This window comes from Falco naumanni, chromosome 3, assembly GCF_017639655.2.
Source record: "Falco naumanni isolate bFalNau1 chromosome 3, bFalNau1.pat, whole genome shotgun sequence".
Lineage (NCBI taxonomy): Eukaryota > Metazoa > Chordata > Aves > Falconiformes > Falconidae > Falco > Falco naumanni.
The window spans coordinates 31,288,514-31,314,363 of NC_054056.1; the positions used below are offsets into that span (position 1 = coordinate 31,288,514).

The 25,850-nt window shown below is 40.2% G+C and overlaps 1 protein-coding gene across 1 annotated transcript in view; it reads right to left on the reverse strand.

Moving 5' to 3' along the window:
* The window catches only part of PHLPP1 (PH domain and leucine rich repeat protein phosphatase 1), a 143,037-nt gene that overhangs the window by 49,359 nt on the left and 67,828 nt on the right, over positions 1–25,850 (reverse strand). The window contains exons 2-3 of the mRNA XM_040586442.1: positions 16,046–16,242; positions 13,917–14,042 (exon numbers count right to left, since the gene is read on the reverse strand). Coding sequence (XP_040442376.1) covers positions 13,917–14,042; positions 16,046–16,242 — 323 coding nt within the window. The remainder of the gene's footprint in view (positions 1–13,916; positions 14,043–16,045; positions 16,243–25,850) is intronic.

The window sequence follows — 25,850 nt, forward strand, 5'->3', positions numbered from 1 at the left end:
GAGGAGGTAACAGTCATCACCTTGTCTCAGTTTCAAGGGTCAAAGGCAGGTATTAAATGGCAGAAGAAAGTTATCCCATCTATATCTTACTGGAGAAAAAAGTACCACAGCAGCAAAGCACTGAGCACTCGTCTCTCCTCAATGAATTACAAAACTGTCCAAGAGCAATAAAAAGGTGACAAAAACAAAACTGAGACTTGGGGGTTTAACACTTTTATAGAAAGGGGAAGGTAGAACAAACACAGTCCATAGAGGCTAAGGAAATCATACCATCTAGCATTACATATAGCTAGCATCATTCCACAGAGACCTACAGGCAACAAATGCAAGTAACAGCAACTCTGCCCCTTACCAAATCTCTTGGATACAGCTGGGTGAACTACATCCTGCTGCTTTACTTATTTACTAGTCTTTATTTAAAAACAAAACCCACCCAAAACAACACTGCAATGTAGAATTCTTGTATTTTCTGTACAATACTATTAAAAAAATCCTTTTCATAGAGTCATAGAGCTAGCTACATGACACAGCACCACCACACAGTAGTACCAGGCAGTGCAGACAGTGATGGTGGGCAAGGAGGAGGGGTCAAATGCAAATGCTAGACAGATGAGAGGCAATTTTGGAGCAGGCATGACTTAGGTCTAAGGAGAAGCAGCAAACAACTTCACCATTTCATACTTCAGGGACTGCACAAACAATGCTCAAACGGTTCCATATTCTGTCTGCTGCTCACTGTAAGAGAAGCGTTTTGTTTTGTCATTGGTGCTTTTATTGGCCTCACATGCTAAGATTCTGGAAGCATAAACACTATGCCTAAGAGACAAAAAGAGCAAAAAACCCAACAACTCATAACCAATGCCCAGTGACTGTCTATAAGAGCTTCTGAACTCTGATGAAGACGACAGCACTCAACCTTCTGGGCCGAGATACAGACCTTGCCATAAAGTACTCTGAAACTAGAGACACCAGGTTTTGCTGACATAAGTGAAGTAGCTTGCTACTGAAAGGAAGGCCAAGGAGTTTTTTTCTTCCTTTTTTTCCTCTTCAATGCAAGATACACAGGCTTCAGGGTAAGCAGTCTCTATTATAAAAACACAGCCATAAGCTTTGAGAGGAACAGACGGTGCAGTGTTTTTCTCTAATGTGCCCATTAATAATCCAGTCCTCCCACATCCATTAAAATGCTCAAATTTTTGTTACTCAATTAGTTCAGTCCTTTTGTTACTTCTATTTTTCTTCCCCTTGTAGTATGAGACAAAAATTATTCACAGGCTATTCTGAGGAGTCACTTCTGAAAGCTAGGTATTCAGCCTGCTTACGGTGCCAGAACCTGCCTGGTACGGTACAGTTCTCATCACACTGAAAACACAAGAGATGAAAAAGCACTGACGCCCGCTAAATTAAAAAGGATAATGTGAAATTTCAGGTATAATGCTTACATACACTGTTGCTCCAACTACTTGTTTGGAATGTGATGTGAATAGTAAAAAGCAACCCAGCAGTGCTTAACAGGGCATGTTACCCTAAAAATATCTAAAATACCAGAACTGGTAATTCTGAATATGAACCATGATAAAGCAGCCAAGCAAATCCATTCTTTTCTCACAAAAGGATGCAAATCCTTCCTTAAAGCTATGAAGCCCTGTTAAAAAAAAAAAAAAATCTAGTTAAAAGTAATTTTGTTTTTACAAGTTGTATACTCTGGTTATTTTTTTGTTTGTTTGTGTCTTTTTAAAGGAATCATTTTGTTATACCAAGAATTTAATTAAGATTTTCATGCAACTCACAAACTGATGCCTCTACCAGAGGCAACAGTAAAAGTTAAAACCACATTTTAAGAGCTGTTCATTCTGGAAGCAACTGTAATTTTATTGAAGTGCTTCTGGTTAGCAAAACAGCACTCTACGACGCTAACTTCTGAACTGTTACAAGAAATACTTATATAAACACACAGTTATTCTCACAGGCAGTTATAAAGACTTTTCCCTTTCCACTGCTCAATACTGTTCTGTAACAAATTCCTAGAGAACAGAGGAACAAGATGAAAAACAAAGAGTAACAAAGGAGAACAACATCTTAACAATACTTTCTTTGGTTCACCAGAAACTTTCAACAGTTGTTTTGAAGCTGAGCATTGGAATTCTGAAACTATATTGTTCCCAAATCAAACAATAAAGGGATATTTCAATCTTGTAATTGTCTTCAATTGACTTACATGCAGTAAGGCTGCGCATGTGTGTGTCTGCTATTGTTTATTAAGAGTAAAGCATTTTTCTAAAAGATGATGCAGTTTTTAAATAAAGCACTGAGTTTCCTTGACTCACTGTGGGGAATCACTGCAGAGATAAGCTAGTAAGGGGTAAGGAAATGCTGACTAGAACATCCTTCACAGTCAAAGAACAAAAAGCATCTGGAGGAAAGGACATTATTTCCAGAATGTAAGGTTTCCACTGGAAGGAAAAAAAAAATAATAAAAAAAAGACATTCTGCTGTAAATATATACCCTAATAATTTATCTGGGATGGGTTCAACAGGCCCATGCTCCAACAAAGATAGTGAAGAGTCAGTGTGGTAAGAATGCTAGAGGGAAAGGCATTCTAGATACGTGTGGAACCAATCTGCAAGTGCTCATTATGGCTTGTCTGGCGTTTTATTTCGGAAAACTTAAAAACATAACTGTTTTATATGCTTTACACACTTATATGAAAACACAAGCAGCATAACTCATGAATCCCCAAACAGAAGAGGCCATTGCCTAGACTAACGATCTGAAACATCTTCTTATCACATCCTAAACTGCATATATCCTTAATACTTGTTTTCACATCAACCCCCCGTTGCATTTCCAGTACTAATAACATGAGGGGAAACAACTGGGGCAATGATCTTCTTGGACGATGATGCATGACACCCTCTCAGTCATGGCAGCTACAGCATATGCTGTAGAGTCAATGCCTGCCTTTACCAGCAAAGTAAGACATGCAACAGTTTGACAGCATAGCTCGAATACAGCAAGACCTTGTACTTTTTGAACTCTGCTTTTCAGTTTGGATTTTTAATCATCACAAATATAAAGAAACAAGATGAAACCTGCAGCTTTCTCCATTCTCTGCATATGATTTTTAAACACTTAACGGTCAACCATTGTATTGCAATGTCTCCCATTGGAATAGCAGAGGAGTAGTAATGGGGTAAGGCCAAATTCAACTTTGCACGTCAAACTGCCAAGTCCAATGGAAGACTTTTTCCAGTTCCTGTTGCAACCTCAGTTATGCAGTGCTGGCCTACTGGGGTTTAGGTTTGAGTTTTTTTGATCTCCACATGGGCATGGCATACTGAAGTGCAGTTTTGAAGAAGTAATGTACAACTATAGCACATGTACTAGAAAAAGCCCTGGATCTACCCACCAAAACCACCAAAAAGCTGTCATTGTGCTTTTAATTTTCTCCCAGCACCAATAAAGTGCAGCTTTATTCTGTGAATACCACCACAAATAATGTTGACAGAGAGCTCGCTCCCTCCCCCAGGCAGTACATCTTCTGCTACTGCCCACCTAAGAGCTGTACATGTAGCAAAAAACTAGGAGTCTCCCAAATAGGAAAACTCACTTTTAAACATGTGTTACTTGTGCCACAATAGTGCAAGTATAAACAAGTCACAAAAGCCAGCAATGCTTTAAATAAAAACAGGTTTTGTCAAGGTGTTTCAATTTTAATTTGTGTGTTACCGTTTTTAGAAAGGAAGCAGTATTTCAAGACTGGTGAAAGTATGGTACAGGTTCACTGTAAATCTTTAGCAGCTGACAATAAAAACACAGAAAAATACTTGTATCAACCAATATTCTTGCCTCTTCTTGCTACACAGGGCTAAAAAAATCCCCACTTTGCTTTGTCCATCAGGATAATGCCACCGCTGTCACTGAGCTATGCAACAAGACTGATTACTGTCTTTGTTTTAAAGCCTTGGCTATACTACAGAAATGATCTGTTGCTGACAATGGATGTCAGCAATCAACACAGCTGAACCCAGCTGTATGGACAAACACAAGCCTTGTTTACACAAGTACATCTTTTGGTGTGACCTGTGGTGTGAATTTAAACAAACGTAATTATGTATTTTTCCTGTTTACCCTCATCCCATTCCCTGTAGCTCTATTCAGATAAGAAATTACTATTTAGGACTTCAACAGAAGACAATTAAAATAACCAAACAGCCCACACTGTATAGGCAGCCAAATTCCCAGACTGTTTGAACTGAGTTGAGGATGTTAAGTTACACCTGCTGTAGACATGCTAATGCAAAGGCAGTGTAATTTTTCTCCTTTAGGATGTGTTTTTAAACAGTTCAATAATCATCACATCCCATCAATGCCTGCATAAGGCTTAACTAAACTGTGATACATACACTTGAAATACCTACACGAACAGCTTAAAGCAAACAAGTTCTCCTCACCTCAGAGCTAACCTTGCTTCAAATCCTAATCCTCCTTCCTACTCAAACATCAAAGCCTCACTCAGTAGAGGCCTCCCTCTGCCGAGCTGAACTCCACAGCCAGCAAACACATCGGCACCCTCAGCCAGACGGGAGCTGAAGAACGGTTCAGACTGACAAACAAGCTAACATCAAAAACCTTAATGAAAGAGAGAGGGGAAAAAAATAAAAAGTTTTTTGGTGTTTTTGTTTGGTTTTTTTTTTAAGCCATATATTTTCACTTTTAAATGAAACCTTTTAAAATGGATGCAGTCCAAAGGGTGAAAAGGTAATAGCTTTTCTATAGCTTTCCCTTTTATTTTCTTTCAAATGTTAAATTAGATGCATGCTGACTCAAGCTAAGGGCCTTGCAAAGAAAAGATAAAACTCAGCAGAGGCTTCAGGTCATGTCCATCACTCAGATTCGCAAACCCAACAGGCAAAGCCATAGAAAAGAGCTATAATAGCCTACTAGGAAAGGGCAGGAGCACATGCCAGTGTGGCAGCGCTCACAGAGCCCTTGCTTCTCGCTCGTCTCTTCCCTGCAGGCGATGCAACCAAAAGCCTCTGGTACAAACACCTCACACCAGCAAGACTCGGGAGCACAAAGATTATTTACTTTGTCCCTGCTCTCCTCTCCTTAGCTCTGAGCAAAGATTTACATAGTATGCAGAATTTTGGCCTTTGTGCAAAGCTGTAACAACTTCACTGAAAACAGTAGTAGCAACTGTGTGAGGGGAGAGGGAAATGTGCAGGTAATTAAGCAGAAGTTGCCTTCCTTTACTCTTCATGATAGGAGCCCAGAAAAAAAATTCATAGCCATGACAGTCAGCGTCGCAGGTTTAGCATCAAAATCTTGGAAGTGCAAATTTGTTAAAAAAAGTGACATTTGTTACCTGTCATTTGGAAATGTTTGGTACTATCTGAAGTCAGAACCAGAATATGAGTATTTCTGTTTCTCCAGAAAGAAAAGTGCTCTTCTTTTAGAGAGCAGGTACTGGAACCAATATTACACATAGAGTGATTATCAACACTGTTACCTTGGTGGCAGTCACGCTGGGATGTTTACACTGACAAGACCCCCTGCAAGGACAAGGCTTAAGATGCAACTTGGAGTTAAGGGACAGTAATTAGCTGTAGCATTAAGCTACATATAATTCAGACATCTGCATCTCCATTTGGTGGAGCAAGGAATATTAATATTCTTAAAACAGCTTGACTGAAAACAACTCATCTGTAAATATTGCAAAACAGGTGACAGTCTCACAAAAATTGAGAAATACTCCTTTTTCTTCTTGCAACTTGTGTTAGACTTAATTTTTTACCAAGACACGCTGCCATACTGCCAGCAAGCAGACTTCACAATGAACAGCCCTCCAGCAGACTTTCTTTCAGCATTTACTATAGATTTCAGACTCTTGCCAGTGAGACTTCCAGTAGATACTCATTTGTCTGAGTCCTCCCAGTCCCGTGTGGAACAGGTTGCGGGGTCTTGTTTAAGTAAGAGGTTATGCTAGGTCCTCAGTTTCTGACCTAGGTTCTTCTACACAGCTGTATCATATGGATTAATTCTAAGTGAGACGAACTCTTTCCATGCCATTACTTCATAGTAACTCAGAAAAGCCTTCTGACCCAAGTGGTTTATAATGCAAACAATCATGAATATAGCTCTACTGGCCCGGGGCCTAAAATTAGTCTCCAGTGCTTATTTCCCATTCTCCCCAGAGACCTTCCTTCTTTCCTTCTTCACTGACTACGGAAGAAGCCTAATGAGACAAGTCCCTAAAATTAGTTTTTGCTAATAATTCCTCCCCCCCCCCCCCGCTAGACTTTGCTTGGAAAGGCTCTCAGTGTTACAGCCATTCAGTTTCAAGACCAACTGGGTTATCACCTTACACATAGCACAGTATTATGCAGTACGCCAGTCCCTGCAACCCTCTCCAGTCTCATGGGATCTGCTCACCACAGACACTTAGCTCCTCTGAGCTTCATGAAGAGCAAAGTTACAGTCCCTCACTGACTCCCACCTGTCTACCCCCAGAGATTACTGAAAATACTTTGGGATCCTCCTGGATTGAACACACCTTAAAAGGTGACATCTGTGACATCTCACTGAGCTTCTAGCTATACACTGTGGCAATACTTCCCTGTATTTATGCTACAGCTGCACAAATTCAGCTTCAATAATATCAAAACCTGATTTAGAGGCTTCAAAAGACATCACTTGAAAGCTATTCTAGATGTGTGGGCGATACCTAGTTTTCCGTTCTCACTCTTGGCTGCAATACTTCAATAACTACTCTATTATTAACTGAAGGCAGCAAGTCCAAAACAAGGACCACAGATTCTACATTTCAGCAAAGAAAAGGAAAAAAAAATAATATAGTGAAGCTATAGTTTCTCTAGAGCAGAAACTAAGAGAAAAGCTTGAAGTCACCAATTATACCACTTTGGAATCAGCTGAACTATTTTGACACGGAAAACTAATCAGCTGAGCCAAAACACCAAGCTTCCCTCCCAAACCATTAATAGAGACTACGCTGAAACACATTCAGAAGTTCATCACCTCCCAAACATCAACTAATCTCTAACAACAAAAAGCACAAAAGAATAGGTTTTGCAGGGAAAGAGGAGGAACACTCCCTGGGGCTCCTTTGATGGTGTTACCATCAAAACAGAAACGAAACTGGCTTTAAGTTTGCTTTGCCCAGTCTTCTGCTCTCAGACTTGGGATGACAAGAAGCCACCCACAGCAAGAATGCCCAGATATGACTGCAGAGCAAATACTGAAGATCTCACACACACACACACAAAAAAAAAGAAAGGAAGTCAAGTTCTGCATGGAAACCAGAGGTTTGTTTATGTTCAAATACTTGTAATCACTGCCAAAAGGAAGATGTGGGTTTATTTTTAGGGATCTATTTTTAGAGAAAGCACTATCTCAATATTGTCATTTTAGAGGAAAAAAAATGGCTTCCTTGCACTAAACTTAAGAATCATCATGTTTCCTGTAAGTAAGGATCAGCTCAAAAAAAGCCCCACTGAAAAATGAGAAAATTTTTCAAGGTTCTTTTTTCTTCACTGGATGTTGCATCAACAGTTGCAAACAGGCTAACGGCACTTCGTAGTCTCACAAATATGAAAAAAACAGGACAGTTATTATCCTCAAAGAAAACAAGCTTTTTGCAGAGCCTTAGATTGGTTAAAGGCTATTTTCAAAAGATGCCACTGGTGTTGGCATTATACTAAACTCATTTTTAGGTCATACTATTATAGACACTCATTTTCAAGACTCCAAGCACTACTGGTATAATAAACAAACCAACTACTGCACGGTCACCCTCTCAGCAACCAGCCCGCCCCTGACCTTCAACCTGTCCCCAACACACACAAAAACATGGCAGCCCAGAATCATGATCATGTTCAGACATACGGACTAAGACTGTGAAGTTACAGACCCCTAACTGCAACATAAATAGTGTGTTTGTTGCCAACAGCAATTCTCTGTAGAATTACCAAAGGTGATAACCAACAGGCAAAAGTAAAAGCAAAAATACTCATCTAGGAATTCAGATCTCATATAAACTAAGGTAAAGTTCTCTACCATTTACCTCCAGAAGAGGGATATCCATTGCTTAAGAGGCTAAACAGACACCTGGAGAGCAGATACAGTATAAATTGGCATCATTGTAACAAGTAGCATCCCAAATTACTTAAACTACTTTGTCCCTGCATATGATTTTTTCCCTACACTGGCCACTGGCACTGCCCTGCCGTCAAGGCTTTGGAAAAAGGTATTCCGAGCTGCTTCTGACCAGCAAGCTTTAGAAAAGCCTGTCCTTAATGCCTCAAGAGACAACTAATGAGGTTTGGTAACAAAAATCCCTGCAACGATGAACTCTAAAAATGTTACAGCTCATTATAGTATCTGGAAACACATAGGAAACAGGTCAGTTGGCTAATGGGCAAGCCAAGGCAAATACAATGTATGGCTAATTTAACCTTCAAGCTTTCTTCACAGGCTGAAGGCTGTACTTTGTATTAGAAAGCTGTGCAAAGGCTGTGTTCCTCACTGAAGTTGGAATCTGCACTTTAGTTTTTCCGTTGTTGACCATGACTGGTATGAGAAAGTCAGCCATTAGCATCTGACAGTATCTGAAATAAAGATGAAGCTATATGCACAAGTGGATATGGCTTATTACCCATCACTTTAATTAAAGCGATGAGCAGAATCTTCTGTGCTGAAGGAAAAGGCAGTCCCACAGTTGATAATCTTTCACTAGCTCAAAGGTGGATGAAGCACAGCTGAAAAGCAGGTCCATCTCCAGCAGTAACACTCAATTGTCGCTCATTACATTTCCTCAGCACTGTTCCTGTAAACCACTGCACAAGCTCATCACCTTGCTCTCTGATTTTGGAAATATATTTGTAGAACCGCAATCAAGTTCAGGAGTTCATTGTTCAATTCTGTACAGTTATTTATATAAATATGCTTTGTAACACCAAACGGGTGCAGTCAGAACTCAGACTTTTTTTTTCTCAGCAGAAATAAAAACTGTATTACTAGAGTCATAGATCAGCTTCATCCTCTTCACACAGTTGAGACCCACGCTTCACAACACAGTCTCTGAACACAATCGTCAAACCTGTACTGAAAAAATAGCTAGAAGACTGAGGCAGCTGGTCAGAACTAGGCAACTTCAGAGAGAAAAAGCTAAAAAGTTAATTTTGTACTGCTGCTTCAGGTAGGTCTCTATACAAGTTGAGGAAAGATGGAGACTACTGCTGTAGAGGCTCCTGCATTACTTACTTGTATAGTATAAACTAAATTCAAATCTATTGTGATTTTCTGCTAGTTTCACCGTGCAAATAAACATATGAAGAGAGCATTCTGCACTGACATGAAAAGGAGACCAACATGGCAGCACACTCTTCTCACTTGAATTTGCTATTCTTGCTATTTTTAGCACTTTTAAAACATAATATACACTGACATCATAATTTAATCTCTCCTTTTTCACAGCAGGCTAGGGTCACTTGGAACACCACATGCATTTCCACTGCTGACTTGAAGACAAGCGTGACTGAAATAGGGAAGGGAAAATACTCCTGCTCACGCAGGAGAAAACTCTTAAATTTGATAGTTTTTAAATCAAGGACCTCTTTTGGGATATTCCTCTTAAAGAGGAGGGTTCTTTTGTGTATAGGTGCAAACCCACCCTGGCACCTAAGCCCCACATAAGAGCTTATTCCCCACTAAATGCACTGTCACTACAGCCACAGCCGTGCAACTCAACCTGGGAAGCAGCCGATGGCGCGCGCACACGTACAGCTGTGTGCCGGTACATCTCCACCTATCTACATGTACCGTGTGGCTGTGCACAGGCAGCTTACGTGAGGCAGTCATGCGTTATTTATAGCCTTTGTCTCTCATTGCCTCTCTTCCCCTACCTGCCCAGCTGAACCGAGTACTAAAGCAGGAAATAATTGTCACGTTAAGCCGTCGACACACTTCCTGCTCCTCTAAAACTGAGATGGGAGAAGTTCTGCGGGGTCAGATAACTCGTCTCAGCATGCCCAGTGATGCATGCTATTTCCAAGAATATAAAATTGTGTGATATGTCCCTGCTTAAGCTCTGCAATACTGTATTTCTGAGGCAGACGTTGACATCCCATTTCAATTGTATGTCTTGCAACATGGAGGACTGATAACCCTTTTTACTCCAGCCAAACCATCCATATCACGAGTCGTGTAGTAGTCAACCCTTACACAGCCATTTCACATGTTGAAAAACGCTAAACTAAGTTTAGTGTTTTAGAAGAGTCAAACAGCAGAAGCTGGCCACCACACCCCAAATATAAGCCTTATGCCAGCAAGTTCCACCACTCAGTAACACCTTATACGTAAAAACCTCTCTCTCTCCTGCTACGTTAAAGGTGTAGCTTTTCAGGTTCTGGAAGTAGCCAACAAGGAAAGTCCTCATCATCTCCTCTTCACTACTAACTGCACATTCTACACCTGCCCTTCTGCATTTGACATTCAAGTAGTAAACAGTGACAAATCAGAATTGCTCTGCAAGTAATTGTGCGGGTTCCAGAACCATCATGCCAACTTCATGCAGACAAAATTCTTTAAAGCCATGAAGATGTCCCTTTCTTCTCCTTCCAACCCCCTCCCAGTTGCATAAGCTTATTTTCCAACATTTGGCAACAGAACGAACATATTAGATCACAAAGGACCAAATTTGTTATTTTCCTTTTGAGCTTCCTTAATTAGGACTTCAGTATTTGGAAAGTAAGAGGAAAGAAATGCACTGTGGTATAGAACCATCAATATTAAAGAACAAGCCACATTTTCAGCTTTTAAAAATATTCTGTTTGAGCTCAATCAGCATATGTAAAAGTGACCTATTTGGAGTAAGTATGTCACTAAGTTTGATATTTAGGTCAGTATTTGTGCAATAATTCCAGTCTATCCTAAAACCACAGGTTCTGTTCACTTCAGGACAACCAATCCTAACACTATTCAGAAACCCCTTCCAAAAATTTTTGGGGCAGAGCACGAGAGCTGTCTTGGCTATGATAGATTTCTCCGTTAGAACCAATCAGATTATACAGGAATGATGCTCATTTTTCATTAAATTGAGCCCAAGCCTCTGCAAACATGAATTCAAATCTCCTCTAGCATACATATACTTATTGCAGGAGTGATGCATTAGGATTTGTCTCATTCTGGAAAACCACTAACAAGTCAACATTGCCAGTTTTCTGTGGGGAGAAAGACTGCAGAGCAAGCATTCTTTGCAAAGTCTCCTTTCAAGATTAGGCTTGTTATTTAAAAGTTAAAATAACATCATCTTCTTGCTCTTTTAAAGTTTACAGAAGACAGACGTGAATTTTTTTTTTCATAGTTAAAAACTGAATTGAGCAATTTTAATGAAATATTTTACCAGGGATCTCCTTCAGCATTAAAATTTATAATGAAAATTTTCATTGCACTTCTAAGTATCAGAAGCCTCAGTTTTCAGCAGCATGCACCAGGAACACAAAGTTCTGCAGATAACTTACACTCAGCAGTAGCTTAACATGAATATCAGTTTCAAAACAAATGTCGTTAAATAACACCTGTATTTAAAATACAGCCTTAAATATTATTCACAATAATTCACAAAAGTGCAAGTACTATGTACAACACCACGATTAAAGACGGGTCTGTAAGCAGCACGTGACTTAGCACTTAACAAGCAACTAGAAGCTCAGAGTTAGACAGTCATAACATCTCCCTTCCTAAATTTGCTTGCCTTTAGACATACAATGCTTGACACTGTATTTTCTTGGTTAACAAGAATTTTTCAAGTTCTTTGAACCTGAGTAGCTTCCAAACACCTGAGGCAGAGTAACTCATATAAACGTTGGGGGTTTTTTCCTGCGTGAGAATGCCAGCTTGCCTGAAGTACAGAGCTGAAGCTGAAACTTTCTCTCCTTTATTTGTACTTGTAAATCAGGGACAATGCGCCTTACAATTAAGTACTTAGGCACGAACAGCATCAGCTGGAGGAAATCAGAGGCACTTTTGCAGCATTACTAGTTTCTCTGTTGCTCTTCTTCAGAAACAGTGTTACTGCACAGTACTTCCCACACAACTGCCTTGCATACAATCATGCTTGTCTCTGTTTTTCAGTCTAAGGATAGAGAACCCAAACATTAAAAAAGCAACTTGAAGTGGCAAAGTACTGTTTCAAAATCCATGAATCCAGAACACAAGAGTCTCAGTTTTTGGGGGTGGCAAGTTGGGAAAAATGAAGCATCATTTCTCGAAGCATGTTTTACCAACAAACAGAAGAGCACAGCGAGTTTCTCAAGTTCTGACAGTCTGAAAAGACACTTGAAACTATGTATTTTCTTACTACTCTTACATAAGAAAAATGGGAGGTTATCATGAGTGCATGAGGATATGTTCTCATGCTGGCTATCGTCCCGATGCTGTTAGTCATTTGGGTGAACTAGAGAGACAGAGAGAAGCACAGCATGGCACAGAACAAGCTTATGCTGCCAGTAATTCAGAGGGGCTTTCTGGTCATTTATCTCTACTTCTGAAGTTCATTGTTTCCCACTGTTTTTCTCACTCATTAGATTTGCTTTTCATTCATCTGATGTCAAAGCCCCTGGAGATGAAAGGACATTACTCTCCCAGAGATAGCCACAAAGCAGCAAGAACTCAAAAACCTGACAGACCATGCCTTGCTGTCTCATAAAACATGCCTTGGGGATTTTTACCTTGAGGCTTAACAGACCTGAGCAGGGATGTCAGAACAGCATCTTTAAAAAGAATTTTAAAACTTACTAGAAAAAAACCCTAAAGGACACTTTAAATGATGCATGTGTTGGGAGGTGCCATAGTTCCTGCTTGAAGAAAGTTTGACATAATAATCAAACCTCTCAAAAAAGGCCACAACCCAGGCTGTACTACAGGCAACAGACTGGGTAATACATTATTGCAATCTAAAAAGACAGAACGGATCTAGTGCACCATAAATACCTCCAAGTAGTACTACATAAAATGAAGTTGCTTTAACATAGTAAAGAGCATAAACAGACAGCCCTATCAAGTATAAAGCTGATGGACAGTTTAGGCCTGACTAGAAAGAGAGCGCTGACAGCACAGCAAAAGAACTTGCATGTTAAAAATATAGAAACACAATGGTTCAAGATATAAAAATTACTTTAGAAAGGGTTTATCAAAAAAGTAGCAGGGATTAAGAGATAAAACAGCTAACTGCAAGAACAACCTTTCAACAACACAAAGTAGAACTGAAGAGTCAAAATGAAATAACGCAGGACTAAATTCCCATAATAAAATCTGCTCTAGGCACAGTAAACAATTTGGTTTACAAAAGCTTTAGTTGGTGGGGTTTTTTACTGACATAAAATGATTACTTAATAAAAACCTCAAAAATCAAATAGTTATAAAACTAAAGAGAGATTCAGCAATATTTCCAAGAAAAAAATTCCTTAATTCTAGCTATTTAATCTTTAGGTTCTGTGTAAGGAACAAATTAAAAAAAAATCAACACTATTTTAGGTTTTATTAACATTGAAACAAAACTTTTTAAACTGACATTTTAACAGTTCTATTTGTCATCCTTTTTGTTCTAATGATCTCATTCCATCCACCCAGCTGGATCAAGATGAGGAAAGGGAGAAAACCCAGCACAGCACTTTGCTTACACAACCATGATAGAAAGCAGTTTGAGTACAAATGCAGAAAAATTCAGCTCCCTGTTGCCTGTTACCAAGAGCTCTCAAATTATGCAACACCACCAGCAGCACAGCAGTTCATGACAACAAACCCAGAAGAGGAACTATACTGCTGCACAGAGAAGACAGAACTGGGGGAAACACTATGAACATCCCATTCGGGCAGGAATTTGCACTATTCTCACCTTCGATGCTTGTCGAAGCCATCGCAAATATTCAGTGAAGTTATCAAAACAAATGTAGTAGGTCTGGCTTTGAGGTCCAGAGGAGCTAAATGCTAAACAGTGCTGGTGCTTTTTCACTTCTTCCACCTACAGCAGAGAAAGAAAAAGTGTTAGTGAATAAGAATCAAAAGCCTCTTTGCAGAACTCCCCAAGGCAAAGTTTAAGTGTGCCCAAGAGGAGCTTGTCAAGCAGAGTTGGACAAACCCTCTCAAACACTCAAGCTGGATCTTGGCTGTCAAATATTCATGAAATCTACACAAGCAAGGAACGGGAACAGAAGGATGAAGGAAGCAAAGGAGAAAACCACCAAGAACATCAGCATTTTAAGACAGACCGAGCACCATGAAAGGTTTCCCGGTAAAACACATCGAAGGCTGTCTTTATACAACCTAAAGAAGTACAACTTATACTCCTGGTTATTAAAAACAGGCTCAACAAAATGCTTCTCTTACAGCCCCAATTAAAATCTTTGGCATTTCTCAACTTGCTAAAAAACACCCAGAATACATCATTCTGCTACCATACATGAGAAGTCCCACACAACTTATGGTATCAATGTCTCAGCACCGCATTCTGGAAAGCCTCTGCAAACCAGGAAGTGCAGAGTATTTGTGGGGTTGAGGAAGAATAATTTTTTGAGCGATAATTTAAAAAACACTTAGTTCTGTGCCAAGCATCCTCCTCCCAAGCTTTGTCGGCAGATGCCCTCAGTGCATTTTTCTCAGGTTGGTTCTCCTTTTTTAAAATTTGTTGTCAACTTTCTGCTTAATGCAGTCTACATGCTTTACATGAGGCATTTCTGCGCAAAATAAACTTAGAAATTACATGTTAAGCAATCCTTCTCCTTTTATATTTGTAAAAAATAATAATAACGTTTTTCATCTCAAAGAGAAGGCTGATGGGGACCTGAATCCTGTCCTCTCCAGCGTGCTACAGCCAGGAATACAATTCACTGTCAGAGTTCACCCACTGCTGCTAAGAGAGGACAATGTCTCTACTTTGGTACCTCCAGGGAGGAGCTGGAGAGCCACATGAAGGATGATGAAAGGAGATAGGAAAAATAGCTCCTAGAAGGCAGAACTACCTTCCACAGTGCTACTGCAGAATATTAATGAATCAACTGTAGTCTGCATATGTAACATTGTGAAGCTTGTTTCTCTCCTAATGACTCTTAAGAATCAAACTTATCGGTATGCAAGGTAAAGAAGCATTACTTCAGCTGTAAATTCATTCTCAAGCTGATGATTCTGTTCCCATTACCTTGGCTAATAAAGACAGTAATAGTGTCCTGAAACATTATTTACGTCGAAATATCAATGTAATTGTACTGTCTTCACCAAAGTTTCACAGAATCACAGAATAGTTGAGGTTGGAAGGGACCTCTGGAGGTCATCTGGTCCAATCCCCCACTCAAGCAGGGCCACCTACAGCCAGTTGCCCATGACCATGTCCAGACAGTTTTCAAATATCTCCAAAGAGGGAGACTCCACAACCCCTCTGTGCAGTCTTTGCCAGTGCTTGGTCACCCTCACAGTGAATAAAACCCACATTCTCCTTGTGTTCAGACTAGGCCTCCTGGGTTCCAGAAGTAATCAATCAGAAATAAGTCCAGTTTCAGCTTTTCACAAGTGAAAATATTTGCTGCTGTTAGCTTACAACAGACTGCTACTCATACAATGTTGAACACTCAAAAAAATCCCAATGTTCAAGCTAAGCCTATGCCTTTATTGGTTAATTTTCAGATCTTAGGAGTAACCCAATATGGATAAAACCTGGATGAGGAGGCATGGTACAGATCCTACACAGTACAGCTGAGCTGTATACTATCACACATATAAAACATTTAACACCGCACACAAGAAAAAAAGAAACTGAATGGGCTTCCATTACTTTTCTTTAGCACTTTAATCCAAACATTGTAAATTGTTAAATATGACTCTGACAATAATGAAAAGTCATTTATATAATTTGATAATCCCATTTACAGAAACAAGCTTTTGGAGGGTCAGAATCATCATAATTGAATGCAATCTTCTTTGCGTAAAGAGACAGAGGTCAAGCAAGCAAAAGTATAAAATAAATTATCTTACTTTTCCACCAATTAAAGGGAGGACATGCATCTTTCCCGTCTGGCTTTCTTTTACTGATGAGACAATTAGGCATGTTCCACAAAGGATAGCTTGGCGTCTTGTCCATCTGTTGACTGGCAAATGTATTTTCCCTTTTCGAACATTGTACATTCCTGAGAGCTGAATCCGTTCAGAGCTGCCAATGCTGTGGGGCTTTCCTGAAATAGAAACAAAAGCATCCACTTAATCACAGAAAATCTTTGCCTCTTCCACTCAAGTCATCCTGAGACTTTATCAGCAAGTTTTCATGCTAAAGACTGCAGTGTGAAAAATGAAAGAAAGCTTCAAAACCATGCAAGCAGGTTATTTACTATCAGCTTCAGTACAGGCTTCTTTAATGGGTAGAAGTATTGGCAAGTTGGTATCATGGAGAGCAGATCACATTAATCTGCAATACTCACAGAAGTACCAATTAATGGTACTTCTCTGTAGTCTTCTCTGTGGGACCTGGAAATCAAATGTCCATCCTCAACAGTAACTGGTTACCATTGACTTCACATTGACTGTTTAGTAACTGCAAAAAGGGGGTAATGTACTGCATGCTGACCCACACCTTTGCACTTCCATGTCTCTTCTGGTCATCCTCAAGGTCATGGTTTGAATAGCTTCAATAGCTTCCCAAGGAATACAGTTTTGCTCTCTCCAGCCCACCTTGTTCAGTCCAAACCCCACAGCCAAGGTAGTACACTCAGTGACAAGGTAAACATACGGCATCCTACATGAAACCCCTCGCAGACCCTGCTTCAGTCTGAGCAGAGCTTTGGAAAGAGTGAAGTACTTTTGTCTGTATTACAATGAATTTGCCATTTACAATAATTCAGATTATTAGCATGACTACCAGTTAGACCAAATCTGTTAAATTACTTTAAATGGCTCAGACTCTACTAATCTAATCTACTAATAAGATTTTACTCTAGAGAAAACCACGTTAACAATGGCAGCACAAAGACAAGCATCTCTCGTCTCCGCTCTTACAGGATCATGTTCTTTTAGGATATAAATGGGAAAAAGCACAGTTTACTCATTCTAATCTGAAGTATTTATCCACATCGAGTTACCTTATCAACCCTAAACAGTCCAGCCCAGCTCTGAGTCATCCAAATATACTAAGTCTTCTGCAAACAAAGACAAGGGGTAATCATGTTCAAGTTAAACCAGTCCAAGTTTCTATAAGAACACAAGTATTGGCAGAACTTTGGAAGGGAGCTCCCCTGGATAAACGAACCAAAGGCTACATTAATGTAAGTACATACCCTGTCATGATAAAAAGACAAATCATTCAATTTTCCTACACTAATACTTACCAAAATTCTTAAAACCCCAAGAAATTAATAACTAGTTAGGACTCATAAAAGCAGCAATCAATCCTGTCTTCTAACCCCTGAATTTCAGACCAGCGCCAATTAAACCGCAGCAGTGAAAAGTGCTGCACACTATTACTCCAGCATGCTATTACTCCTGCTTGTATGACAGCAATTTGGTCTCAATGAGTCTGCTCTTGCCTTCAAATTATCTGTGGGAAGATAGAAGACACCTACCACATGGCCTACCCACTGCCGTTCTCTCACCCTCGTCTACCCTGTGCCAATTCTTGCCCTTATCTTTAAAAGCAGCCTTCTTGAATCTTCCTGCTGGTTTAATGAGCCAAGACTTGGCATAGTTACCCTCAAGCCTTGCTCTGCTCTAATAAACACTAGCATTTAGGCTACCAACGTCTGCCAGTTTGGATCTGCAGGAACATCACTGTTGCTTGAAGCTAAAATACTGAAACTTTAATGCCCGGAGGGTATCAGCATCTAATACAAAAATAGGTGCCCCAAGAAAGCAGTAATTTCACTGCCAAGCAAATTCAAATCCAAGAACAGAAGCTGTGGATAAACACTTTGCCCAGCAGAATAGAGGGAAACAGGGGACATCCACTCTATGCAAAGCTACAGAAAGACTGATAGAGAGTACAAGCGAGTAAAATAGAGCAACTCAGCCTTAAACACAAAAGCTGAACCAAACTTTACATTTGGAATATGGAAAATGTGGTTGCTGAAGTAAGTAATAATTCACCTAGCTTGTGCAGAACAATGGACCCCATGGTACAAAGCATTGATTAAAGAATTAACTGCACACAGAAACAATAAAATCTCTGTAATGGAGTAAAAAGTACCTGGTAAGTATTAATAGTATGGCTGTATGAGGAATAGTTGTCAGGGGTGTGGGCATTTTCACCTCAAAAATTACATTTTACGGGCATCTTCCAGGGCCTGTTCCTGGCTGCACGCTCTCTAACTTCACTGGAAAAGCACAACCCACTGCTGACTGAACCCTTAGGATTGCAAAGGACAGGCTCAATCCCTTGGGAAGCCAAGCTCATTTAGCATTTTAATATAGCTGAATACAACTTTACCCATCCAGGAACAACGGGCATAATTCACACTTAATATGGGCAGACCAGTGTCCTGGAAAACACCAAACCTCAGAAGTTCTTCAGGATTATCGTGGATAACAAAGAGACGAGCTCCTGCTACGCTGCTGCAGCCAAGAGGCTTGGCAGGAAACACGGCAGCACTCCGGAGCAATGAAAAGGGTCAATACCCTGGCTAGTCTAGTGTTAAAATGACTACCACACTGGGCACCCACACTTCCCAAAGGGTGCTGAAAAATTACTCTTTAGAAGAGTTGGGGGAGGAGGGTGTATACAAAAAAAAAAAAAAAAAAAAAAAAATCAGAAGCCTGAGAAACCTGCTTGCCAGGACCAGATTCTCTTGGACTAGCTACCTGAAGGTAGGCACAGCTTGATCTATAAAACTACTCAGAACTCTCCAAAAGGCAGCTCTTCAAATTTCATCTAAATTCATCAAGGTTGTAAGTTCACAAGTCACAGTAACAATCAGAACCATCAGTAAATGTTTTCTAGAAAAGCCAGAACAGAGCTATCACCAGTATGCATGTTAGGTAAGAATTGTACTTTCTCCCAAACTTCAGATTTGATGGAAAAATTACTGGGGTAAGAATATGTAGTTATTCCTACAAATACAAAATTAATAATAATTAACAACAGCCCCTTCAAACTTGAAGGATTTAAGGTGCTTTTTCCCAGCAAATACTACCCCTTGCTACCTGAAAGGTAGAAGGTTCCTGATGAGAGTTCCTGATGAGAACACGCAGAAATAAAATACTGGGCCTATTTTGTTAAGGCAAATGGTTTCTCTCTTCCTATTCTTGCCTTCTTCACTACATAACCAACCATCTGGTTGGACCAGATGATCTTTCGAGGTGCCTTCCAACCTGGGCTCTTCCACGATTTTATAATTCTGTAACTTGAATAACTCATGTTTAATATTGGATCACATGTTGTTGCCTGAGACGCAATCTGCTCACACATTGTTTTCTTCCTGCTAAAGGGTTGTATAATCATTAAGATTTGATAGTATCACAGTGTTCTATTATCATGTAAGGGGGATGGGGTGGTCAAAAGCTGCTGGCTTATTTCAATTTTAAGTAGAGGTTACTCAAGGGCATACCAACTAGTTGTGGAACCAGACCCTCAAATCTATGGAATTTTTGCAGGTAACTGTGAGCAAAACTGTTCGACAAGAAGCAGCCTTGCCTACTGAAAGATAAGCTTGGACAGACTGCTGCAAAGAGCTCAGATATTTGCTGCCAGGAGAGCATAAAAGCCGGAAAAGTTTAAATGACAGCAAGCTCTGCCACAAGAGAAGCGGGATGGGACTTGGGAACAGCGTGAAGCAATGACTTCAGGGAGGAAGGCAGCTGGTGGCTGGGTCTCACACCGCCCCAGGGCCCAGCTCCTGCCGGAGGGCTCATCCCCAACACCCCAGGAGCAGCGGAGGTCAAGGAAAGGGCTCAGAAGTGCACCTGCCTCTTCTATGGCATGGAAATCAATCAAACGAGAAGCCAAATGACCTTTTTCTTCCAAGTTCACAGGAGGGATGGGGCAATTTGGATTTCACCTGAATGCCTTTAGGCTATGGATCAAAGACCACAAAACATGGCATAACCGTAGCATCACCACCAAAAAAAATCAGTTGTTTTTGAGGTAACCTACCAGTGGAAGCACCATTTTCAGCAAAAGCATCAGCAGTTCTGAAATTATGTTCCTTCCTCAATCTGTCTCACAGACCTCTTGTTTGAGATTTAGAAGACTGTGAGATTCACATTCAGATTTTTCTTCGGTTTTAACTATACCCGAAGGGAGCAGATGAGTTTTCACAGGGGCCTGTGATATTATACTGAAGCCGACAGTTGTGCAGACAAAATGGTAATGATGATCCTTTGTGACTTGAAACACGAATTTGAATCCTGCCAAAAACTTTTAAGATAATTACTGTTGCTGAGATCAGAGTGGAGGCAAATATGCCAGAACATCTAGGAGAGTCGCATACCAGAAAATGTTTTTCAAATGCTCAGTCCAACCAGAGCAGTTTGAGTATTTTAGGAAGAAACCATACAAAGATTATTTTTCATTCCTGTCAGGACTCCAAGACTACAGCAGCTCCTAAGCACCCCCACAACAGGACTTTTGTTCTGCATGAGGCATCAGAGGAGATGACTCAAGGAATTATAAGCAGACCACTCATCTGCCTATCTTGACATTCATGGTTGAATTCCTCCCAGTTTTAGCTTGTCCCAAGTCCTGGAGGGAAACTACTGGTATTTAGAACAAGGACAGAGAAAAGCATGGAATTTGATTGAAACAAGGGACTGTCATTGGAACCATGAACCCTATGCTGCTTCGCAGGAAGCACAGACGGACACCAGTGATCTTTCCATGATGTTAAAGAACTAAGACCTCACCACAACCAGCCTGAGGAAGCTCAGAGTATGCAACATACTGACATCCCGCCTAGTGCAAAGACTTCAAACCTTATTAAATAAATATGCACAGCCACTTGCTTTGGATTCTGGAGTAAAGCTCTTTATCCCAGCAATGGAAGACATATGGAATACATTACCATCAGAAGTTATAAAATACCAGCTCATTATAGGACATAAAAGTACTCAGGAAAAAAAAAAAACCAAACACCCCTCTCTGCAGCTACATGGCTGATTAAGTTGCAAGTACTTCTTATTACCCCGTTTGAAAAGTACAGCCAATAAAGTCTGTGTCTAAAGAACGATTTAAGGCATTACCAAAATAAGAGTGAGGAAAAGTGTTGACATAAGAAACGCATTCACTTCTGTGCAGTGGATTTTATTTTTATTACTAATATTGGTCTGATGGAATGAAAACTCAAAAAATTCTGAGAGCTGCAGGCACAGCCAGCTGGACAGACTGCCCGCTCTGAGCCGCCTCGGGTATTCACCAGCGGTAAGAGAGGCTTAAGTTATTCAGTAGAAATAACGTCTTAAGTTTGAGGCTTTTCAGAAGTGACTGAATGACTCCAAGTGCCCAATATAGGGATGTCCTTTTCCTGCTACAGCTGGGCCAGCTACAGAGGTCATCATCCTCATTTGCACACTGCTGGGGCCCTGGCCAGAGGCCAGTATTGCATCAGCCCCACTGCATCAGCTGCTCCTGGTAAGCTGTCCCCAAGCCCTTTCAGAGAAAACAGGCTGCTTTCATTTCTTGTGTCTCTTTTTGACTGAGAGGCCTTAGGGACAGCTCACGGTGGTGAGTAGTTCAGCACAGAGGAATGGCACGCAGGGGCCAGAGCTGTAACACGGTGGCTGCTCCTGGAGAGGATATGTAATTAAACCCACCCACAGCTTTCAGCAAGTCATTTCAGAAATAAGATATTTCACACGCTAACATTCTGTGAACGTAAAGTCTTGTATGTAGTGGAAAAAAATAAAAATAAAAATAAATCACCCATCAGTTGTTAAGACTTTGGTCTGAATCCACTAAGAAAAGCTGGGCTATTTCCTGCCTGAGCAGGTGCATCAGGAAGGGAGGTGGCAGTTTCTCAGTTCACACCTCGAGCACGGTCCCCACCATCCATTGGAACTGAAACTGGGAACACCTGACACCCACCTTGCCTGCAAACCTGCAAATCAAGGCTCAGCACTGGTCTTGCCTAAACCCAAGTGCAAAGAAGCCTCAATCAGCACAAAACACTGAAAGCCTTGAGTGTCTTTGTCCACCCTTCAGGAAACTGTGCCATGATAGCTGTTACTGAACCCTTACTGCCAGATCATTCTGCAGATTTCTACTTTTGCCCAAATGCTTTCATTAAATACAGATGAAGCTCCTGCCTGCAATGTTTTTGAAGCTTCTCAGTCATTTAAGGCTGCTTCCCCTTGCAATCTTGTCAAACTAAGGACAGTGGTGATGACTTGAGGCAAAGCCCAGTGCAATGTGATGTATAAAAGTAAAGCAGCAGTTGGATTGAAGAAAAAGAGGAAAAAGGGAAAGAAAAAGGAGGGCAGCAAAGAAGGAGAAAAGCACAAGTAAAAACTCTGAAACTATTTTACTGTTCTCATTTCTATTTTAAATTTATGAAGAAAGCCTACTTATAGTTACATGCCTATTAGTGGGTTTTTTTTTTTCCTTGTGAAGGTCCACACTGTTATAATTTAAGAATAAAGACACAGAATTGACAAGCTTTATATTTAACTAAGACTGAGGATTCACCTTGTAGTCTCTACCAGCAATCAACTAAGGATGCTTTTGCAAAGGTAACAGACAAAGTATATATACAGCAAAATTTCACCTGGCAAGTCATTCCAAAACCAGCAGCTGCTTGGACTCTTAAAAAAATTCCTGTTAAGTTTTAACATAAGGCTGCCAACTGAGTCTGTATTGCTCTGTGGGTGAGGAACTCTGTCACCATTATGCTGATAGTTACATATCCATAAGAACAGCATAGACTTTACTCATTATACTCCTCATTTTGCTGCATTCTGTATTACTGTGGGGGCTGGGGGAAGCTCTGAAGTAGTTAAGTTTCTTTTAGGAATTAGCAAATCAAGCTCTACTACTTGAAGGCTGTTGCCTTTTCACCTGAGAAACAAAAGCAGACCACAAATGCTGGATTTTACTTAACTGTGTTGACTTACCTTTTTCTTTAAAGGAACATTCGCTATGGGACAAAACTGGCAGAGTAGAAGACAGACAAGCCTTTAGTTTTGTGAAGTGTATTCCTGCTTTGTAGGAAGATCATTCTTAAAAGACAAGCTTTATTGCTATATGATGTGATACAATAAAACACAGTTACTAGTTTTATAGCAATAATCCTGCTTTCCACTTATATTAAATTCTCACTGGAGGAAAGGTTTTTATGCATTTCATAATGCAGAAAACACTCCCCTCCCTTGTCCCCACTGAGACAGAGTTCAATGTTTGTTCACTTGATCATTCCTTGTATCTTGTTCTCACAAGACTCACCACCTCCACAGAGGAGCCCTAAAACCATGGTATCAACACTTAAAAAGATATCGTAGACAAAATTTAACAAAAATGACTTTTTTAAAAAGCTTTTCTACCCAGCGTCACATATTTATCAGTGGAAAATGGCTGCAATAGCTTTACTGTCAAAAGCTAAATATCAACCTGCATAAGCCAAAAGCTTCTGAAGAAAAACCTAACAGTGATTCAGCAGAATTCATTTAGAAGTCACTGTCAACCAACACTTCTACACCGGGATGACTTAATAAAGGCAACAGGCTGTGTAGGTTATATACTGGTGAACAGGGCCCTATTTGCAATTAGAGGCAAGCAAGCACAGAAGTTCACCTGCATTACTATGTAGAGGCAAGCAAACCCAAAGCCTTGGAATCCAACAGTTCTCACTGTAACAAGTGAATTCCAGATCTAGCTGCCCCAATGTATTTTGACAGGTTTTACAGTTGAGTGCAGCATGTACAAGCAAAACCCCAGAAATACAAGCCCTCCAAACAAATTGAAAACCCACCTGTTCTTAAATTCTTCATCCCATCTATCCCTACAGACTATTCTTGCAGCTGTAACGCAGGTGCTTCACATTCAAACTCAGCCCTACACACTCCCATCTGCCTTACTTGTCTGCAGGAAGTTCAAGGAAGTTACTTGCAGACAGGTTTGTTTATTTCAGCAAAACAATGAGGCTTTCAAAGCACCTTTGATGTCCCAACTTCAGCTTGCATTAGAAATACAATGGGGTGCAGGCTGAATTCTGTTGTTCCGTCCAAATAATTCATTCTGAAGAAAATGCATAAAGGGGAGAGAGTCACCTGCTCTTCAGCAGCAAAACTCTATACCAGCTTCTTTGGGAAAGCACCATATGTGACCTCTGCAAGGAAAAATAACTGAAATATACTGAGAAGGAACCATGAAGAAAAAAAAAATTAAAATGTCATCTTCCTCCTGTGTTTTAAGGAAGTTGTAAAAAGCTGCAAAGCTAACTAAGCCTTACAAACTTGCCAGTAGTACCACAGCTTGCCTAACAGCATGTATAGATTCTGTAAGATGGGACTCAAAGAATGCTCAGGTGATCTTTCCCCTTTTTCTCCAACTCAGCCCCCATAAAGCACAGCTGAACAGAATGCTGGAAATGCACATTTATTTTTGTGAAGTCACGCAAAATTGAATTCTACTTGTTATAGTCCCGATGCACAATGAAGCCATAAGCACAGTAAAACCCCTGGCATCCAGAAGGATACTTTCCCTGTCTAAAGCAATTGCTGTATTGGCAAAAGCTCTGAGCTAACCAACTCTTTTAGGCAAAGCTGGAGTCTTGATGGAATTCAAGAGCAAAATTGCACTGATGACTCCACTGAAGTTAACAGCAGCTTTCAGTTTTTATCAATGTTAGATGCTCGACATGAAGCACAGCAATGCAAGTTCAAAATAACTACTTGAACGCACACTCTGAGAAGGAACAATGACAGCCCCTGGCAGAAGTTCAACTGTATGTCTCAGTACTACTACAGAAAGATAGAAACCCATGCTTCTTACCAGCAAAAGCTGAGTAACCCACACACACACACCTGCACCTAGCTCTGAGGATGGAATATGTGGGTCGTGAAACATTTAATAAAGTTAGAGAGAAACAAATATGCACACTAGGTCAAGGTTTCATATGAACTTCACATATCTAACACAAATGCCATCTTTCAATGTATTCTAGACCAAAACTCCACCAATCGCAAGGTGACTAAATTATTTTGTGCGTTAAATGTATTCATGTTTCAAGTACAATGATTTTCTCCTTTCTCTCTCTTCAGAAGAAAGAAGCCAGGTATTCTACAACATACCCAAAAGCATGTGGTAACCTAAATCCTTGTAAAGGTAAAGCATTTTAAGTATTACACTTCCTGCAACAAACTACTGTACCAGCATTATTACATAAATCAAAATCTAAACTCAAGTTTTACCATAGGTCTCAGCTGATAAGCAGTTCAAATCAAAACAATTCTGTACAGTACTGCAAGGCTATTACTAGCACATCTCAATTAGGTCTAATTTAAAAAAAAATCCCAAATAATACTTAAAGATGTACATGCTGTCTGGTCAACTCCCTCCAAAGTTTAGCACTGTAAACAGAAGGCCAGGATGCTGGATTGGGAATTGTCAACGCCTACAATCAAAAGCTGCATTACCTAACAGAAAAAGAAACAGTAGGTAAAAATTGAGTGACTGCTTTAAGTTGCACAAAGACAGAAAAATACAAAACCCAGAAAAAACAGCAGGCGCATGTTAGTCAGAGAGAATTACGTGTCAGTCTTAAACACTAAATATTTCAAATTCATCTTCATTGAAACAAGATTTCCAAACTATGACTAGGAGTTCTGGCTGGCCACTGTCCCTATAAGCCTAGGTAAGCTTAGTTCATAC